The 20,954-nt window shown below is 41.1% G+C and overlaps 1 protein-coding gene across 1 annotated transcript in view; it reads left to right on the forward strand.

The window, feature by feature from the left end:
- Positions 1 to 256: 256 nt before the first annotated feature.
- Positions 257 to 20,954, forward strand: part of SMYD2 (SET and MYND domain containing 2) — a 29,032-nt gene continuing 8,334 nt past the window's right edge. The window contains exons 1-7 of the mRNA XM_071739640.1: positions 257 to 878; positions 3,289 to 3,352; positions 10,783 to 10,893; positions 12,480 to 12,540; positions 14,708 to 14,832; positions 18,311 to 18,378; positions 19,878 to 19,980. Of these exons, the coding sequence (XP_071595741.1) occupies positions 697 to 878; positions 3,289 to 3,352; positions 10,783 to 10,893; positions 12,480 to 12,540; positions 14,708 to 14,832; positions 18,311 to 18,378; positions 19,878 to 19,980 (714 nt within the window). The 5' untranslated portion in view covers positions 257 to 696. The remainder of the gene's footprint in view (positions 879 to 3,288; positions 3,353 to 10,782; positions 10,894 to 12,479; positions 12,541 to 14,707; positions 14,833 to 18,310; positions 18,379 to 19,877; positions 19,981 to 20,954) is intronic.

Genomic DNA, 20,954 nt, shown 5'->3' on the forward strand with positions numbered 1-20,954 from the left:
GGTGGTGGGAGAACCTTAACGGCACCGGGCTCAGGTGATGAAGTGGCCATAACAGCTGAAGCCCCCTGTGACCTTAATGAAAAAAGGATTCATGACTTTATGACTGAAGAGTTTTGTCTTCTTTCAGAGGCTTCACTGTTGTTCTAGATAGGCGACGTAGCCTTGGTGGTGTGAGCCACTTTCCAGGGGGACTCGTTGTTCAATAGTCGGTGTTGAGGCTGAATCTCGGGGATGGTTTCCACCACGTCTGTGAGTGGAGGTATGCATGGGTGGGCAGCCCCCTCCATGACGCCAGCCCACGCGGGTGGGCTGAAGGGGCCGTAGAGCGGGCTCCTCTCCCCGCAAGCCTGTCGGGCAGGGTTGTGGGGCCCAGAATGTCAAAGCCGCCCCGGCCCCTTCCAGCCAACCAGGCCCGACGGGGCTAAGGTAAGACGAGCATTCCCGGGTGCGCAGCCGCCGGCCGCCCGGCCGGCCTCCCTCCCTGCTCACCGCCGGCTAAACCCCCGCCGCCCGGAGGAGGCGCTCCCCGTGCCGCTCTGCGGGCAGGAGCAGGCGGCAGCGGCCCCGCAGCGCCAGGAGCCGGCAAGCCCCGGCCGTGGCCTCCCTGGGCAACCGCAGTCGGTGTACGCGGAGCAGGAGAGGAGCTCGGCCGAGGCTTCCACCGGTGCGGTGCCTCTTGCCGTTCCCCGCGGCGGGATGCGCTCGGAGGCGGAGCCGCAGCCGGGCGGCCTGGAGAGGTTCATCAGCGCCGGCAGGGGCCGGGGGCTGCGGGCGCGGCGGCGCTACGCCGTGGGGGAGCTGCTCTTTACCTGCCCGGCCTACACCGCCGTCCTCACCGTCAGCGAGCGTGGCAGCCACTGCGACTGCTGCTTCGCCAGGTAGGGCCGGGGGAGGCCCGGGGCGGGCGGGCGGCGGGGCTGCCTCCTGGGCGGCTTTTGGCGGCTCGGCCGGCCCACGCCAGCGGTGGGGCGGTCCACTCGCATCCCCGGGCCGTGGCGGTCCGTGGAGCGCCGTGCTGGGGTGTCCGCTGCTCTCCTCGGCAGGGCGGGTCGTGGCACCAGTGCCCCGCACCTCCTCGGCACTGCCCGCCGGCTCCGGGAGCCCTTTCCTGCACTGCTCAGGGTTCGCAGGCGGCAGCGCCGTCCAGAAGCTTTCAGCTTAAAGCTGGTTTTCCTTGTTTAGCAGTTCAGGAAAAAAGAAAGGAAAAGGAAAAAGTGCTGCTCTTCACGTGCTCTTGAGGTTACGTATGCGCTTGCGTAGCCTTGCTGTCACCGGGAAGTCTCATTGATTCACCTAGTTTTGTAGTGATGCAATATTCACTGATTTTAATAAAGTTTTGACCAAGAAGAAAGGGTCTGCAACCGGCTAATTTGCGGTTTGCGATTTCTGTAGTGTGAACAGTATATATATATTGGAATGTATATCTCAGTAATGAATACACAGAAATATATCTGTGTATTCTAGATATATCTGTATATATCTAGGGCTCTGTCTGAAGCCCTAGTCTTCTGGCAATTTATTTTTACTGAAGGCAGAGCAGAGGCAGTACCATAGGTTTGTCGTGGTGGGGTTGTGAGCATTTAAACTCGTGTTGCTGTGGGTTTCATGGCTCCCGGTTCCGAGGGGTTGAGGGATGCTCGAGTTTGCTAGGAGCTCGGGTTTATGCACAGTTAGGTGGTTTTTAACCTGCTCTGGTTGTTCCAGTAGTTGCTGTAAACACCTCGCTGTCAGCTGCTGAAGCAAAAAAAAAAAAAAAATGTTGTAGGGTTATTGATAGAAAATTAGCTGTGGATGTGACACTGTGACGTGTTACATTGATACGAAGTAATATTGCAGGGATAACTGTTATCTAGGATTAGGTCTCATGAAGTAACTTAAAACAAGACCAGACTGTTTAAATGCTGTCTGTTTTCCATGCCAGCTTCTCCCATGGAGCTGTGGAAGAACACACTGATCAAGGAATGAATGCGCTGAATGCAGTACCATATCAGTTACAGTGGGGTAGCCCGAAACCTTTTTCACACCAGGGTGAGGAGGAAAGATACCTCAGTGATGAAACTTGTTCTGCCCGCGCTCAGAAATGCATTTTGTGTCTGGGCCAAGTTGCACACTGAGCTGAACTTGTTGATTTTGCTAAGAGTGTTAGGAGGAAGGTTGTGGGCTCAGCTGGGCAGAATGAGATTAGAATGTTGTATTTACATCTGATAGTATTCGGTACTTTAAATGTGCAGCTGTACTTGAGGTAGATGCTTCAGCAAGCAGGGTTACCGAGTCACTCAAGTTGCACCTTCTACTTTGTGCAGTAGAAGACTGTTATCAAGACTTGCTGTGCTTATGGACTCCCAGTGGCAGTGGCCACTGAAATGCTGTGCACTATCATGTCATAGCAGGATATTCACCCTTATTTTATTCCAGTGAAGTTACCTCAGTTTGGCACAACAAACATACGTTTGCCACTTATAATGGGACGGCTGTGTAGACCTTTTAAAGTTTTCAATACTGCTGAGAGATGCCTGTTGCTTTATTTCTGTCATGCCAAAGTGTAATGTGTTGGATAACACATGCTCTATTTTTGGTGGGAGCTGCTGCAACACGTACACCTTGAAGCAGAAAGAGACATTCCTTTTGGCAGTTCCCTGTGTTAGGATATATACAGATGGAGAGTGCAAGCAAGAATACACATATCCCAGCAGATGTTAGCAGGACAAGAAGAGGCTGTGGGGTGACAGGAAATCAAACAGTATTTTTAAAAATGCAACATGCTTTTTTAGTGTTGGGGAGGTGGTTACTCATGAAGCATCAGGCAAGCTTTCTGTGACTAGAAAGAGAAGCAGTGGAACTGGCAGAGCAGAAGGAAAGGGTTCATGTTGGAGAGCAAGTAAACAGAGCAGTTGGGAAGTCTGGAAAACAAGGAAAAGTTAGCCACCAGGGTGCAACATATAGTAGTAAAAAATGTCTGTCAAATAGTGTAGATCAACATGTTTCCAAACTGAGTAGTTTATCAGGACTGCAGTGTGCTTTTGCTTAGTAACAGATGTTATGTAAAACTTGGTTTTTGAAAATCTAAACAAATAAAAATAGTGTCTGCTCTCAGAAGAAGGAGTTCAAACTCTAGTTGCAGTATTCTGAAGAAAACAGTATGCAAAATATTGTGCTAATCTTCTCTCAGATTACTGTGGTATTATTAGATTAGCTCCTGGTAGGAGATGCATTTCTGTTAGTGATACAGGATACATACGTATTCCTTTCAGCTTTATAGAAGAGAATAACTTCTGTTTTCTTTTTAAGGAAAGAAGGATTGTCCAAGTGTGGAAGATGTAAACAGGCCTTTTACTGCAATGTGGAATGTCAGGTATGGTAATGCAATTTGTGAGAATGCAGGGGGAAGAAGGGTGGAGGTTACTGAGCTCCATTTTTTTGTTTGTGGAATATTTATAGGTCTCTAATTGTAGCTATAGTTAATAGTAGTCCAGTCAGTTTCAGCAACCCACAGATGCTGACTGTGAGGTTGTACACTGGACAATTATAAGGTTTGGACATAGTCTGCATGAGTCTTTCAAGATCAGTAGCTCCGGGGCTTAGTACCACTGAGACTTTGATTAGAGCTGCCTGTCAGCCCAGTAATTATGTCTGTATTACTTCTGTCTTTAAGCACAAAATGGATAATTCAACATTAGCTCACTAAACCGGTACAAAAGTGTGTCTTATGGAAAAATCAAATCACTGAATAGCTATCTTAAGGTTTTTGCTTTGTTTTGTTTTTTCGTTTGGTTTTGGGGTTGTTTTTTTTTCAGGATAATTGCAAATATTTTAGTTGGCCACAGCTTGACAGTAGTTATAAACATTTGAAACCTACCACATTTTCTTCCTAACTCATTCCTTTTGGCAACTTGTATTCTTTTGTTTTTTTTTAAAGCCCTTGAAAATGTAATAGAAGCATGCACTGAAGCAGAGCAATATGAAGACATCCAAAGCATTTTCATGCTTTTTCAGTTCTGTAACTTGGCTTTCTATCTTGATATAGAATAATTATCCAGTTTACATGTGAAAAACTCAACTAAATTCCTAGCTTAGTGATGTAAGCTATGTAAGACCTGTGGTGCTGGGCACAGAGTATGGAACAGTGCTCATGAAGGATTTGAGTCACCAGAGGTCTGGCATGCACTGCCACTGTTAGCTGTGAATAATCCAAGCCTTCTCATACATGGTAGCATGCTGTTAAGTCCATGTGTTGCATGCAAAGTGCTCTTTTTTGCCTTTATCTGAACTGAGATATAGTGGTTTCTGCTGTTCAGTTCTCAAGCACTTGGGGATGGCTATTGCTTTTTTATTGCAAGGATGTATCTTAGCCTCCCATTGTGCAGGCTGCAAAAATGAGCCTGGCCTCCCCTTAGTTTTCCTTCTGTTGCCTCTCTGGGTTCCTGCTTTCCCACAGTCTTAGTGAATTGTGGGTGAATCAAATGGCCTTTTAATTTTGAAGCACCAGGAGAACTCAAAATGCTTGAAAGAAATAAGTTTTTTTACTAAATTTTCTGTAGTTCTTGGATTATTGAAAGACTGACAGCCAGCAGTTGCTGCGAGGAAAGGGAATTATTTATTGTATGAGCATCCTTAAGGCCCTTGGGAGAAATCTGAGTGAGTCTTAAGGAGTTTGCAGAGAAATCCCATGGTTCCTTCATGAAAAATGCTTATTTGCAAGAAATGTTTCCATACGTTATTATTTCTTAGGAAGCTTTTAACTAGGCGAGAGGAGGAAATACTTGGACAAAGCAATTTGTTGAATGTTTGGTGCTTTTTGTCTGAGTTTCTTCTCATACCATATGAAATTCACAGTGGTTTATTAAGTAGGTAACTATCACTGCAAAAATACACTGAAGTAGGAAAGCTCAGTGATTTGTGTCAGGAAAAGTAGATTTCGTAAGTAGCAGAACTTAATTCTGCTGATCCACAGTCCATTGCTGGTACCTACAAATCCCTTCTTTAGTCCCTCCAGTGTCCTGACTTCCAGTCTTGATAAATTTTAAGCTTTTATATGTAAACACAAGAAGAGGTTTTTCTTTCTTTCCTCCCGTTAAAGTCTTGCATGTATATTGTTTTCTTAATTTGATTACTTTTTTTTTTTTCTGCCAGTAAAAATACCCTTTTTCTATTGGGTAACTTCAAAGAATAAAAAGTTGGACTGTTCAAACTGAGTATCCTTAAAACTTCAGGAGGTAATGCTCGTCAAATACCTATTTGTCTGATAAATTAATGAATTAAAATACTTTCTACGTGTTGGTGTATGGTATGGTGCTTTATATGTAAAGGCATTTGAAGATGTTTCAATGTTTAGACAATAGTATGACAAGTACAGATACTAGCAGAACTCTTCTACTAGTGATAGATGTATGGTTTTTGACGTCCTTGTTTTAACATTATCTTCCATGTTTTGGCTCTTTCTGAGACAGTTTGAAATTTATGAATGTCGCTGAGATTGAATTCTTTGACATTCTTTCAAAATTACCTTTAATCAAAATATTCTCTAGAAACTGGTCTGCACTGACCACACGTGCTGCATAGACAATGTGCATTGCATCTTCATCCCTGTCTTGTTCAAAGGCACTTTACAGCAGGTCAGCAATTCCTTTGACAAAGCCCCAAAAGGATATCTGTACCTTTATACTGAACTTGGAATGCTGGGGTGTACAGTAAATGTGTCCCTTTTGCCTCCATGGATGTGAGTCGCCTTCATGCAATGTTAATAAAAGGACAGGGCTGTACTTGAAAATTGTCACAGCATTGTTAATTTGATTTTTAGGTTTTTGAGTTTATATTCTCTCTAAATACATATTTTTGTTGCTCAGTTAAGCTTAAAATGACAGGTACCCAACCAGGACATGGTATAATTTCACATATTGGTTAGTAACTTGTAAATGTAATCCAACATCATATAATTAAATTTAAGAACTGATTGTCTTGCCCACTCTATGGAACAGAAAACCAGTTTCTTTTGAGCTCATTCTTTTCTTACTTAAAGACCTACATAAAGGTCTTACTTAAAGACCACAATTCATAGAAATTCTTTCTAGTGGTGGGGAAGGAGAAGGAGACAAGAGAAAGGCACAAAAGCGTTCAGCAGGGAACAACTTTTTTGTCTTTTTCAGAATTACGGTTTTTATAACAGCAAACATCATCTCTGGCACGTTTGAATAAGATTTTAGTTAGTAGTTGAATAAGATTTTTTCTCTTTCAGAATAACGTGGCTATCAAAAGTAAAATTAATGACACTGCTTGTATTTCTTGCTCTGTTGAGCCATATATATTTTGAAGTCCTTAAAACACTTTCCAGGCATTTAAAGAATAAAACCTCAGAGCAGCCTTTGTGGCATTTCTGGTTTTGCAAATGAGGTTTAGATACGAAAAGATACAATGATTTGCTGGAGATTAGATGAGTGGTAAAAGAGTGCATGTGCTGCCAAATGTCTTTGGTGCAAGTCCTGCATTGCAGTGAAATTCCTGTTCTCTGGTGCCCAGGAAGGGTGGTGTCAAACAGTAGGGACACGGTGGAAGGCAAAAGGCTTTCAGTGCTCTAATGGCTGGTTTGCTTAGGGCCTCTCTATACACAGGCATACACATGCACCCTGTTCCTGGCACAGTTTTGTTAGTGCTAACATGTCCTTTGTCTCTTCTGGTCTATTATTTTGTTTTTTAGATAACCTTAAGCTTGACCTGTTTTATGCCAGATGCTTATATAAGCATTGATTCAGTCTCAAATGTGGGGCACTGGAGAGTGGAAGTGTCCACTGCCACTCCTTGCAGCCTTGAATATTTTATGGGTTGGTTGGATGCAGCTGAGGATGTAGCCTGCATTTGCTGCTCATTGCCTTTCCCAGCCCCTTAACCACTTCTCCTTTGCAAAGGTTTTGTGATTTCCAGCTGATTCATACCGTTCTGCTTTCCACTCTTGCCTCCTCGAAGCACAGGCCTGTTATTATAGTAGTGGCTTTCAGACCTTATCTGCAGCTGTTTGGGTCTTGACTTCTTAAATTATAGTAATTTTTGTCAAACAGCAGGAGACCTGCGCTCATTTTTATTCCTTAGAAATTAGCTGCTGAAACAGTCTGAAGAGAAATGTTTTAAGAGGGTTACATGGTTGCAATTGTGAAACTGGTGAACTTGAACCAGCTGCTAGAGCTCCTCTTTCTGTTATTACACATTAGCTATTATTTATCCCAGACAGAGTGGGGATCAGCTAGACAGAGTGCAGAAAGAGATGATTTTAATGTGAGTTCCTGTGTTTGAAATATATTTTGAAAAAAATATTTGCAGCTTTTTATTGGTATGGCATATTAAAGAGTGCTGTAGCAGGTATTTCTGGAGTAAGGAGAACTCAAATTTTTAGCCAACTAGTAAGTCTCAAATATAGTTTTTGACATGAAATTAGCATTAAGCAGATATGTTCTAAATGGGCCTTGTAGAAATTGTCCAGTCCTCTTTGGTGAGCTGTAGAAAAAAAAAAAATAAATTCTTGCTGTAGTGATTCTGCACAATAGGAAACTAACACTGCAAGACCCTGCTTAAGACTGCCTTGAGTAAGTGAATGTTCCCCTATCCAGAATATATCTCCATGTAATTTTCTTTGAAAAATGTCTTCTGAGAACTTTCTGGACATTAACCAAATACCTTCTGTGGCTCAGCATTTGTAAATGATGGCAGGAAAGGGTGGCTGTGAAGATGTGTGAAACTCTTACCTTTACTGCTTAGTGAAGAGAGAACTGGTATGAGAGAACTTCACTGAATCGCATCAGACATCAGAAGTTACCTCCTTGAAACTTGATTATGAAGCTGGGCACCATTTGAGCATAATCAGGCCTTAAGCATTGGAAGAAGTGAGCTGAATCCCTACGCTGGCCTGTCCAGCATTTCTGTCTGGTATTTTCAGTCACATGAAATGCAACAGAAATTTTACAACCTGTGGAAAAAGCCCATGTGAGAAGGACATGGAGTGAGGACATTTCTTTGGAGTTGAATTTTTTTTATTTATTTTTTTTTTAGTATTATGTTTTGTTGGTTTTCTTTGTTTGGGTTTTTTTGTTTTATGCTGAACTGTATGTCAGTGTTCTGGGATTTTCTCCAGCAGTCCTGGATGGTGGAATCGTTTTGAAGAACTTGGTGGAGAAGATTTTTTTCCATGCTTTGATGTGAAAAGCATAAGCTTTAAAGAATTTCCCTTCCAAAAATGTTGTCACTCCTAAATGAAAGGAAAAATACTAGAGGTTTTTTTTTTGTTTGTTTTTTGTTTTTTTTTTTAATACGGGAGGGAGAAGGTATTGTTAATGTAGCATTAGGGATTCATCTAGAGCAATGCTACCTGTTACAATTCAAACTACTTAGAGAAAACCGTGGAAAAGAATGCAAAATACAGTCCTGCTGTGATCGCAGGGAAAGCTGCTGTCACAGTGTTTCCATCCCAGGAATTACTCACTCATCAGTACTCTTTCTTCTCTTGGTGTTTCAGGCTTTTATCTCATTTCACACAATTCAGCCATATCTTGTCCCTTTAACCTCCCTAGTAGTTCATATAACTCAGTATGGTTCTGCCTGGGGAAAGATTTTAATTAAAAATGGGTGAAGAATAAAGGGAACAAACGGACTTTTAAAAACATTGCTTTGAGACAGACATGATTTTACATTTTGATTTTTTTTTTTGTTTTGTTTTAGCAAGTAGTCGCTCCTGTTTATTTAACAGATTTGTATGGATACGAGTCCTACAGTACTTCAGTTTCTGTGCCTTTGCTTCTTGCACACCCAGAAATCTCACTGAAGCTGGTGGGCGCTGTGAAAAAGGGGGGAGAGATGAACTCCCCCTCTGTCTCTCTGCTTAGCCTTTAGCCTATGGATTCCTAAATGAGCAATTGGGAATTTTCTGGAAAAAGGTCTTGGGGCATACGTAGAAAACAAGCTTCTCAGGGGACACGTTTGATAGTGTGACAGCTGTAGGAGAGTTGAGAGTGTAAGTTCACATGATGTGATTATGGTGTAATATACTATTTTGGTTCTCTTGGTCTGTATTGCTGTGTCCCCTTAGAGCGTTTACACTGGAGCTTATTTCAAGCAGCCAGTACATAAGTTTGTTGGTTTGCTTTTTGTTTGGATTTTCTTTTTTTTCTTGAAAGTATGGTACTGAGATAAAACGGACAATGAAGTTGATGTTGTGATGGTCTGAATACCCCTGCAGTTTTGCACTGCTTCAAATCCTTTGTGTTCATTCACCTTTGTTTTCCTAATAAAGTAAAACACCTAAAGCTGTTCATGCCCAGAGCAATTAAAACGACTGTTTACAATGGAAGAGCTTTTTGATGTATTAACTCTGAAATTGGTGATCTCAGACTTTGTTTTGATCTGTAAAACCTGTAAATAAGTGGAACAGCCAAGCAAGAGAGACTGGAGGTCCTGATTCAGATGGCTATTTGAGATGCCTTGGGTTGTCCTACGTGGCTTCCAGGAGGAAGCCTACAAGGAATGCATCTCTCAGGAGACCTGTAGCATATGTACTGGTCCTACTTAGATGTTTTAGATAGTTTAGTGTGTCTCAAATGGCTCTTGCCATCAGTGGTTAGGCAGCTGAGGGTAACTGTTTCTTCTGTTCCTGCCACTCAGTCAGTCTATATATATTTTTTATTTCTTTTTTCAAGTGGGCTAACATTTGATCCGTGATACTGAGTAAATCACAGAAAGGGGAATTAAGAACATTCTGGAGGCTGCAAAATTATTTCAAGTTTTGACTATCAATCAATTATAACTTTGTGGGATTTGCTACGATTTCTTTCTTCTGGTACCATTTTCCACCAGTTGAAGTGTGGTCTGAAAATAAAACATGATGTTCCCTATAGAGGGAGAACACTGTAGGCTTATTCTAACCCTGATATATATGTGTGTCTGGGATGAGACAGAGAAATAACAGTGTATTTCTTGAATAAAGACATGAGTATTTCCATGTTTTAATAAATAAATAAAATGAAATTTGATGCAGCCTGGGAACAGCCCATTTCAGGTTCTGTGTGCAAGTGCAGTGTCTTAAATGGTGATTCTGTGCTCACCTTGAAAGTTTCTCCTTGGAGAAGTGCAAAGTGCCAAAAGCCAGTGGCTTGTGCCATCACTCCCAAGTTTTATTGTATGTTGAGCTAAGAATATACTTCACATTCTTAACTAAAAGGTTTTTGTCTTTATTAGTATGTTTCCATTGCCTAGCTGTTCTCTTATTCTTCAACACTTAAGGAAAAAAATATGATAATTCTATTCACTAGGTCTGGTTTTGACCTTACATACACCAGTTCTTACAGTGATTTTGAATCCATTGACTTCAGACACATTACTCCTGGTTATGCCAGGGTCATCTCGTAATGAAGGGCCAAGGCATTAAATGGAAATAAACCAAATAAAGCCATCAAGCTCACACCTACTCTGTCCTCACATGATTGATCTGAACAATAAGAACTGGTGATTTATAAATCATGTTGTCTGTTTGCTTCTTCGACATTTAGTTTTTTTTTTCCCACTGAATAAATGAAGATGTTCTGACCTTAACTCATCCCTTGTGAATTTGTTTGAAAAAAGCAGGATAGTGGTACCCTTTAAATGTGACTCAAGCTTTTGTTCAGATTTAGTAAACGTCATCTTATTTTTTTAAAGGAAACACATTTCTCTTAACCTCTTGAATCTGGCAGGACTGACTGCATCCTCTTTTTCATCCCTTTATCTTCATGACTTTTTTTTTTTTAATGTATTTTTCTACTTTTTCAGAAGGAAGACTGGCCAATGCACAAGCTAGAATGTTCTGCTATGTGCACTTTTGGGCAGAACTGGAACCCCTCAGAGACTGTGAGGCTAACAGCAAGGATCCTTTCCAAACAGGTGAGCAGGAGGCTACACTTGGGAGGTATGTTCCTGTCCTGGGTGCCAGGGAAGACCAGAAAATGAAAACTGGCTGACAATAACTGTCCTTGCAAAGCACATACACAGTAGCTTCCTCTGAACAGAAAAGCCTAATATAGAGCATGAACAGGTGAACAAATTGGCCATTAGACCACTGCAGCAGCATCAGGGCCACCATAGTCCAGCTGGAGACTTTTTGGGGAAGGTGGCAAAATGCTAGTGGGATTTTAAGCTGTGTAGATTAAATTTATGGCCAAGGTACTGTTGCATAGTGTCTGGAAAAGTTTACTGATAGCCTCACAATATGCTCTGTGTGTCAGCCTCCATCCTAGAAAATTGAAGCTTTTGGTTACATGGATAGGCTAGCACCAAGGCCATGTTGGTGAAGAGAAAGATTAATGAGACTTGGTAGATAAGGCTGTTATCTGTCTGCAGGAACTGATATCTTTATGAAGCAGTTGCATTATTTTATGTTTTTTCAGTTATATCTGCATAGCATTGTGTACTCCCAGTAAATTTTTGAGTCAAGAACATCTCTGAGGTATTCCGGTGTAAATTTTTATGATTACTGGAGTCAACTGGTAAAAGACAGATTGATAGAGAAATCTCTCACACATGTGGTCTTTGGAGAAAAACAGTATTATTAGTAAGGAAATAAGACTTCAATGTCAACCTCCATTTCAGTGTTCTGGAACCGTATGGATACAGAGGATAACACAACTCATTACGGGAAGCCTTGGGATTCATGAGTTTCAAGGTTATTATGCTGTGTATCTTTGTAGAGCTCTAAACTCTCTGCACAAAAAACAAATCCTCTTTGAAGCATATTTGTGTGATTGAGGTCTGCTTAAGTGACAAGGGCAACCTGGATACTGTATGTAGTGAGGATTTTGGTGGCCTGCTGGGAAGGTAGCTGCATGCTTGCTGTGTGTGTAGATGTGTGTGTGTGTGACTTTAATTAAAGTGTGGTTTAGTGGTGATGCACAAACAAAAACGAATGTTTAATGACAAAAAGTCATTGGAATAAATTTGTGCTTTTATCGCTTACAGGAAGGGGGAAGAACCCTATGTGTCATATAAAAGCTAAATATGCAAACCATAGTCCCTGAACCTCAGCTGCTGGGCCACCTGCAAAGCCATATTTAATGGCCAAGATTACAAAGAAGTGGCCTTAGGCCAACAGTGGAGCATTGCTTTTGAACTCTGTCAACAGTCAGTTTATTCACTTTTCTCAAAGCGAAGGCTGTCTCCTGCCTGCTTGCTATTGTTAGTGACTTTCTGGGTGTCTGGAACAAAGCAAATGACATATTTAAAATACTGTTCAGTTTTTGTGTATAAATTTGAGAGGAGTTAATCTTTGACTGCCTAATTTTGTGCAGAAAGAATATTTCTATGGCTTTACTAAGCTAAGGGCAGTCAGTCAGTTTAACTCATTGCTGTTCATCAACTTCTGTAAATCCCATATAGTGTGGATTTAGGAGTTCCCATCTTATGAATGAATAGACAAAACTGCCAACTTAAACCACTGAAATAATTTTTTGTTGTTTTTTTCCCATTATTGCTAGAAAACACACCCTGAAAGAACACAGTCGGAGAAGCTGCTTGCTGTAAAAGAGTTTGAATCACGTAAGTAAAAAAGGCTTGCAGGTGAACAGAGGCAGTTATCTATATTCATGATTTGCTTTACCTCCTGGTCCCCCTCCACCAAAACCTTCCAGAGTATGCCACTCCTGTTAGAGGAAGGGAATAAACAAAGAGAACTGTGTTACCTTGTTTTTTACACGTGCAGTGCTCTTATTTCCTTCTTTCTTGTTTCACTTGGTCATTTCTGGGGGCTTTGAAAAAATGGTGAAAAAGTAGACAGAACTAATTAGGTAGCCTACATCCATCTCATGGCTTTTCTGGTACTCTAGTGTCTTTTGAGAATTGTAATGTTGTAGAATTAAAATAGCTGGTATTTGTTACCAGGAGGCATAAAAGCAGGGACAGCACAGTTGCTTGATGATGACAGTGACTAAAGGGCTAATTGCAGAACCCTCTGGACTGTGCTTCAGTATCTGTCACTGCCAGTCAAATCTGACATGTTATATATGATTGTGTTGAAATTCTATGTCCTAAATGCTCCAAAAAAATCCAAGGAAGGGTATGAGGCAATGGCTTGCTTTTAGCTGAAAGGTTACCGTTTACGTCCGGAGAGGTAAAGTTAGAAATTGACCAACTAGGGGACTAGTAGCTGAGTAGCTGTCCTGGCATCGTTTTCACTGGGCTGGTGTTCCTCTTCCTTGGTGCTGGGCTTAATATAAAAGGACACAATATGTTTCTATATTCATATTCCTCACTCTGATGGTTTCCAAAGCACTTCAGAAAATGCTGACTAAATGCAGGCTTGAGGTAGTAGAGCAACCAAGCATACACTGGTTGTATGGAAGATTACAGTCTTATTTGCTGCTGGGACAAGAGCTCCTGTCACAGCTGTTGGAACAGCTGGGGATGTAAAGGGGAAAAAAGCTAACATTTAACTTTGCCTAAGGCAGGGATAATTTTTACAGGTGGGTTAGCAGGACTGAGGAGGATGGGTGAGTGTTGAATTACTATTTCTGTATATTCTTCTGCATTGCAGATTTTCTTCAAGAATTTATTAATTTGGGAGCTAAAAGGCTGAAATGATTTTTGTGTTGCAGTGTCCCTGTTTTCCTCTGGGAGATCTTGTTTTGTTTCTGGTTTTGTTAGGAAGAACCCTGCATTCCTTCTGCCTTATTTACTCTCCCCTTCTCAGCACACTTCTTTGTTCAGCCATTGCCTTACCCTTTGCAACACCCTGCACAGGAGACAAGCAGGCACTTGGCCATCAGCTGGAAGCTCCACATTTCTTATTTCTAATTTGTCCTTATTCTCATCAAATTGTCCCATTTAATTTTCCTCAATACTTTTGATAGCTCTTGTCTTGTTTGCATCTGTTCTTAGAAATCATCTTCCACTGTTTTGCAGCCTTTTCTCCTCCTCTGTGTTTTTCTCTCTGCTATTGTTTTGAGTTGGAGAGGGGAAATAACTTGATGGCTCTCTTAGAGCAGGAGTGAGCTAGTGATGGTGATACTGCCAGTGTGAGAGAGAGGATTAGGAAAAACATTCCTAATCTCTGCTCTTGAGGAGACAGAAGGGACCTACATGGGCTGGGCAAAAAAAGGTTCAGTGGTCATGGCTTTGTTTAGATCTTGTTATGGACCTGAGGGTAAGTCTCTGAACAAATACATAAGGGAATACACTTGGCTGGTGTGCCAGGACATTTCTAGTGATATTCCTGATTTCTCTTATCCTTGGATAACTGCAGCTTAAACACACCTCTGTTTCCATCAGTTTCCATCTCATGAAGACACGAGCATTCTCAGATCATAAGATCATGTTGACATGATCTGACAATAGCTACCCACAGCTAATAGACCTTCTAGAGAGCCAGGACTGTCTGGTCCATTTGCTAGGGTTTACAAAGACAATTTAAACTCTAACCACTCTCCCAAGAAAGGTAAATTTGTGTCCAATTATCTGCTAATGTAAAGACATTAGAATATGCTTCTAAATCCTGCATAGTCTTGTAGTTCACATTTGGTTTTGGCAGATGTAGCATTACATTTATGGAAGAACAGACACTTCTTGTGTCTGTTGGCACGAGACACTTCAGAGTAGCTGTTCCTTGAGGGGTTTCTATTTAAGTCCAGGCCTTTCCTAACCTAAGTCTTGCTGTAGTTCACCTGGGAGTGTTCTTGTTACTGAAACGGAATGTATTCTTTGTCCACAGACCTTGACAAACTAGACAATGAAAAGAGAGAGATGATTCAGAACGACATTGCTGCTCTTCATCACTTTTACTCAAAGCACTTGGAGTACCCTGACAATGCTGCCCTTGTAGTTCTCTTTGCACAAGTAAGTTGGCTAGAACATAGCCTGCTTAGGTGGATAGTACTGTAGGACTTCAGCTTTTGTGAAAGGGGAAAACTGTTAACAGCAGTGGAAATACCTCTTTGCTTCTTAGGGATAGCCAAGTGTGCTTGATGGAGAAGATCCATTTCCTTGACCAGACGTGTCAGGATATGTCTCATTTCAACTGACACTCTTGTCCTCCAACTTTCTCTGAGGTGCTTCTCAAACACTGAAGGGGGAACAGCCTGTATTAGACACTGTCAAAGTTAGGCTTCTTGTATGCTAGGCTAGTGCAGCTGGAAAGCTGCTGGCTTGAGACCCTGCAGAGGCAAAACCTTCATTCAGGCTTCAAACTTGTGGAAATCCTTGCTGGTCAGGTCATCATTGTGTCTGACCTTCACAAGGAGTAAACTTCAGAGAAGTAGAAAGAGCAGTCTGAAACTTTTATCTGGTGTGTGGCTTTTAAATGCAGTCAGGTAGTTTGGTCATCTGGAGAGATGAAGGAAAAGCAGGATGTCTTGTTAGATGACTTCTGAAACGTGTCATATCTTTTTCTTTTTCCTCACCTGCTTTTCATATGCATCTTAATTGAAGGTATTGTAGTGGATGGAATAATACACCAGGGGAATACTGAAAGATCCATGTTCTTCTTTATCCTCCTGTACTTCAAAATCAGCTAGTTTTAAACTGTAACATATGAGGAAAAGTTTTAATTTTTTAAAGATGGGGGCAAATGTTGGCTGTCATGATGACAGCTGTATTGGCAATACTCTGGTTAGTGTAGCTCAGCATGTATCTACCAACAAGGAAGCATGTTTAGCATCTGCTCATCAGTCATTTTGTTTTTTCTAGTGATACGTTTCCCTTCAATGAAAGCTTTTTTTTTTTTCTGTTTTGAAGACTTAACAGTTTATATTTGTCAGAAAGATGCTTCCAGACCATGAATACATCCAGTTTCTTGTGATGTTGTGGAGTATTTTTGTTACAATGTAGCCAGAATCCCTGAAGATTACATTTTGGTTATAATGACTTTCACTTCTTGACCTGTCCTGGACCAGCTCCATCAGATCCATCAGTCAGTAACTGACTTCTGCAAAGTGCTGACACCCAGATTAATATTTCATCCAGTCTTCTCTCTAGATGGATACTGTCACGCTGAGATGTCACGTTAAGCTCATCCTTATCATCAGGCAGCTATTTGCCACTTTAGACATTGCAGGTTTTTGAACTAAATCTCCAAAGGTTATCTTGATGTTTCTCAGAACAGGCCACAATCTTTTGAGTTCCTAGCTCAACATAAATCATTTTAGAAGAAGGGAAGGCATGTGATATGTTCAAACATGTTTCCTAATAATTAGCTAACCAGTAGTACAGATATGCTGCTGGTGCTTTGTTTTGCTTCAGCACTTGTTCTGATCTCATGTTGTCTACTTTGCTTCTCTATTTGGCATTCTTTCAGGGGATTCTGGGACTTGGATACCTCTGACTCTTTGCTTGCTGCTTTTTGTGGGCTTTGCCTGATGTTGTTTCTTCACTGTTCCTTTTGAGTGGAGCACAGATTTTTGTTAAAACCACCCTTACCTTTCCTTGCTCCCTTCCACAGCGGGTAGTATCATGCTCCTCTCTTGTCCCTGCAGAACATAGCTCTTGAGACTGGTACTTTGCCTTCTTATTCTCCCCTTGTCAGCTCTTCAGAGTTTCTCTCTTGTCTGAAGTTCCATCATCTTATCCTTTCCTTGAAGATCTTGCATAATTTTGTTCCTCCCTTTGCATGTTCTCTTTTCCACCACTGGCAACAACCGTGAGCTCTCGTTTTCTCACTGTTGTCTCTTTATGCCCTCCACCTTCCTTTTTTTAGTCATGCATTCATCTGGTGAAATCAGTGGTATCTCATTGCTTCTAATTCTTCCTCTGGTATTGTTTCTGGTATGATGCATTCAAGAATGGGTTGTCTCTGGTTCAGGGGAGGAAAATCGATGATAACTAAGAACATATTTTTAAATATTGCCCTGTGTTTCAGAACCATCAAGCTGTTCTTCTTGTTGACCTTTGTAGCCTTATATTCATACTTGCTGTAGATAGAATCTTTCCCTTCTATTGTTTTTTTTTTATTCAGCAAGTATATTTTGGCTTTGGTTCAGGCATGCTCATACACTGACTAGTGCAGTGTCTCTGACTAGTGCTCTGTCTCTTGAGAGACAGAGAGCCTTTAGATGCTACCTTGCTAAAAACAATAGGATAAAGATCAAATAGAGATAGCAGTGACCAAATCAGAGAAACAAGACACTTTCCTTAATTGCAAACTCATCCTGAACAGTTCACACCTAAAGAGTGGATTTGGGAAGTATTTGTATCTTTCTAAATTCCAACTCAAGCTGCTTTCCAACTTGTGGGAAACATAATTCATATAATTTGTTGGTAGTGTTTGCTGTCATCCCTTGCCCTTTCAGAACAAATGATTTTGCTCTACTTGATTGACTGTTCCTGTGCCCATTGTAGCTTCAGCTGGACCTGGCCACATGACAGTGGTTGTTTTAGTGCTTTTCTGCTGTTTCTGTGAACATTTTTATGACAGCCGGGAGATGCTGGTGAATGTGGGGAGAGTTTCTCTTTATGTTGGCATGTCTGTGACTCACAGTGGAAGTGGAATAAAGTACTTGATTGAGGTGCATTTTGATCACTTTAAGTCATACAAACCACATGAAACAAAGCTGAAGCTCCTGTAAGATTCCCTTGTTTAGTGAGAATAAAAGAGGGAGAGCATTTTAAAACCTGCTTGAACCTATTGTATAAGAAAGATTTGTGAACAAGCTCTTTTGATCCTGTGTCTGTTTAAATTAGGATTACACTTCCTCTCATACTCTGTCCTTTTTCTGTCCCCTCCTATTCTGTGTCTTTATTAGATTCAAGTCTTTCTCACTGCCTTTGTTCTTTATACATGCTTTAGCTATAGCTGATAACGTGCAGTCCTTGATGACAGATGCCACTGTGGGAAGTCTCCACTGCATATGTTCCATCAAAACCCTGTAGTGCCCCAGCCTGGTTCATTTTGCTGCTGTTCATCCCTAGGTTGCTCCTTGCATGTGTAGTTCTGCTTTGGCCCTTCACTGGCCAAATGAAGTCTCTTCGCCTTGTCAGGGGCTTTGTTTTGTGCTTGCAATGGTTGTGCTTTGTCTGACACTTCTTAGCTCTCTTCTCAAGCCTCATCTCTCTTGGTTGGCATTCCAAGGAGCAGCCCTCTAGATGTGTCCTGTGCTGGGACAAGGACTGGACTGTCAGTTCTTCAATGTCCTGCACATTTAGTAGGGCCTTTGTCCCTCGCTTTTTGTGATGCCATGTAGTACTCTGAGTACTGGTGAAATGGAAAGAAAATTGTAAGCAAATTGCTTCCATTGACTTTGAAGTACTTTGAATGTGACATGTGAGTGTGGAGTACTTAGCTGACCAGCAGGTGAGTTTGTTTCTTTCTCTTGTTCCTTAGGTTAATTGTAATGGCTTCACAATTGAAGATGAAGAGCTCTCACATTTGGGATCAGCCATATTTCCTGAGTAGGTTGATTTTAATATCTTCTAAAATAAAAATAAATTATGGGAAAACAAAGGATCTTACACATTTATGGAAGAAGGTCTATATGGAAATAAATTTAATTAAAAATTGAATATTAATTTGTTTTAAATTTCCTTAATTAGCTAATAAAATACAAGCAATGATTAGCAGCAGCTTTCCTTAGAAAACTGATAATTTTGGTAAAAATATACTTGTAATTTGTTTGGAAGTTTAGATTGTGAACTCTATATACAGCTTGGAAGGAAACAATTGCTTCCTTGTCTAGCAGGGGCATCATACAATCAAAGCGAAATGAAAAGGATTGCAAGTAACTTACTTTATTCACAACTTGATGTTTTGGCTGAGTATAATCCTTCACCTGGTGTTATCTGAACAACATTCTTTCGTCCTTTGTTCATTTGCAAACAGTAAATCCCTTTCATAATTTCTTTCAGCCTCCTCAAATGTTTTAAAATCCGTTCTGCGATGCTTTATATTGCCATGATGGGGAAAAAATATGTACAAGCTCCCCAGCTTTACAAATAAACTGCAGTTGTTAAGTGCAACTGCAGTTTGTGGGCAGGGGTGCACAGTTCTCTTTAAGGCTGATGAACACTTCTTCCATTTATGTCTGTCCTTCCCAACTAATTTTGTAGTAAAGGAGGAGATTTTCTGTCGTTTTTCTTAGAAAGCCTCCAATTGAAGATATTACCACAATCTACTTGGTTTGACTTCCCTGTGATGCATAGATTTCTGGTAGTTTGTCTATGTCAAAGTAATCTGAAACTTAAAGATGCCCAGTTCTCCTTCTTCATGCTGGACTGTCTGACATCCATATTCCTCACATATAGATTGGAAATGCAGACCTTGAAACACCCAAGATGAGAGTCATGGTGGGGAGAAGAGAGTATTAAATCAGGATGTTCTGGAAACATGTCCAACACTGTCTTTTGTTTGGAAGTGCTCAGCATGCAAGAGCCAGAGTTTTCCTACTTAACAGTTATGCCTATGAGCTAAAAAGACTGGAGGGACCATTATTGTTCTGATAGATTGGAAGAGAAAGAATTAAAATTATACATCTTCCGAAATAAGCAGCAAATTGCAGTCAGTGGGAGTACTTTTGTCTAACAGTCCAAGTTATCTGCTTTTATAACAGAGATCTCTTCCCTCTCTTTTCAAACATGGAGGCTGTTTTAAGTTTGCACAGAAGCTCACGAAAATTTTAACATCCAGCTTATGTTGTGATGCAGCAAGTGACCTTTATTTTTCTGCGTTTGCTTGTTTCCTTTAGGTTAAATGGATTTCTCTTTGTTTCTCCTCTGAGGACAATAGTCTGTATATCATAGATACCCAAGGCCACTTTCATGTTAAGCCTTAGCATAAAATAGCCTGCAGGGAGAGACTGATGCAACCTTTAAAGCTTACTTGTGAAGTGCTGCTTAATTTTTGCTTGTTGCTTTTGGTGGAAGAGGAAAAAAGGTTTACTTTTCTACTTTTACAGTGTTGCATTGATGAACCACAGCTGTTGCCCAAATGTGATTGTAACTTACAGGGGAACATTGGCTGAAGTCAGAGCTGTTAAAGAGATTGAGCCTGGAGAAGAGGTAAATGCACAGGCTTTGAATGTACTCTCTATGCCCGCATCCTAAAAGTAGGACCCGTCCTGCTTTTCAGTCTTCCTTCCAATTAGATGTCGATTTAAGACTGGGGGGGGTGTGTGAGGATCTCTTGGTTCTCAGAGAACTGTTAAGATGTTGCTTTGGAAGAGTTGGAGTGGCTCTGGAGGACCCAAGGTATTCTTGGAGGCAGTATCCTATTGTGTGCTGAGACAAGGGCAGGGCACCTGCAGCAGTCACATCGTGTCTGCCAGCTTCTCTCTCAGTTACCCATCTGCAAAACAAGGCTGAATTTTGTGACACTTGGCTGGTGCTTTGAAATTCCAAGATCAAAGTAAATTATTACTGCTGTAATAGTTCCTAGTATAATAGTAATGTATTGAAACTGAAACCAGAATAAACAAGGTAAAAAGGGGACAGATAAGTCCTCTAACTTCTGTTTGGACAGTGTGTCCACAAAGCATGGGGCTCGGTCATATCACCTCAGCAGCCTTTGGCTGGGTAGTCACAGAAGAACAAGAATGGTTTTTTTAGGTGGAGTGAAGCTGAACAGTGATGGATAAAATTCTGTGAAATAAGAATCTCGGTTTACCTTGAAATTCTTCAGTCAAACAATGAACTTGGCAGGGAGTCTTCAGCAGCAGAGCTGTTGTTCTGCTTTTTGTTTTTTTAGAGTTGAGGAGAATGTTCAAATATCTCCAGGGGATGAAGATACTCAACATTTGTCTCTGGAGATGGTGTATGCATAGTATTTCAATGGCTCATTTTTTAGTGTCTGTTTAGTGGGCAAGGTTAATGTTGATCAGAGTAAGTTTGGATTTGATTTTGATAACTCCTACCACTTTTGAAATGTGCGATAGCAGTTTTGAAGAAGGAGAGACAGGTTTATTTCATGGATTATAGCTGTTCACCATTGTGGGCAAAGCAAGTTTAGTTACTGGAGCCAAGGGTGAATAACTCCC

This window comes from Heliangelus exortis, chromosome 3, assembly GCF_036169615.1.
Source record: "Heliangelus exortis chromosome 3, bHelExo1.hap1, whole genome shotgun sequence".
Taxonomy (NCBI): Eukaryota; Metazoa; Chordata; class Aves; order Apodiformes; family Trochilidae; genus Heliangelus; species Heliangelus exortis.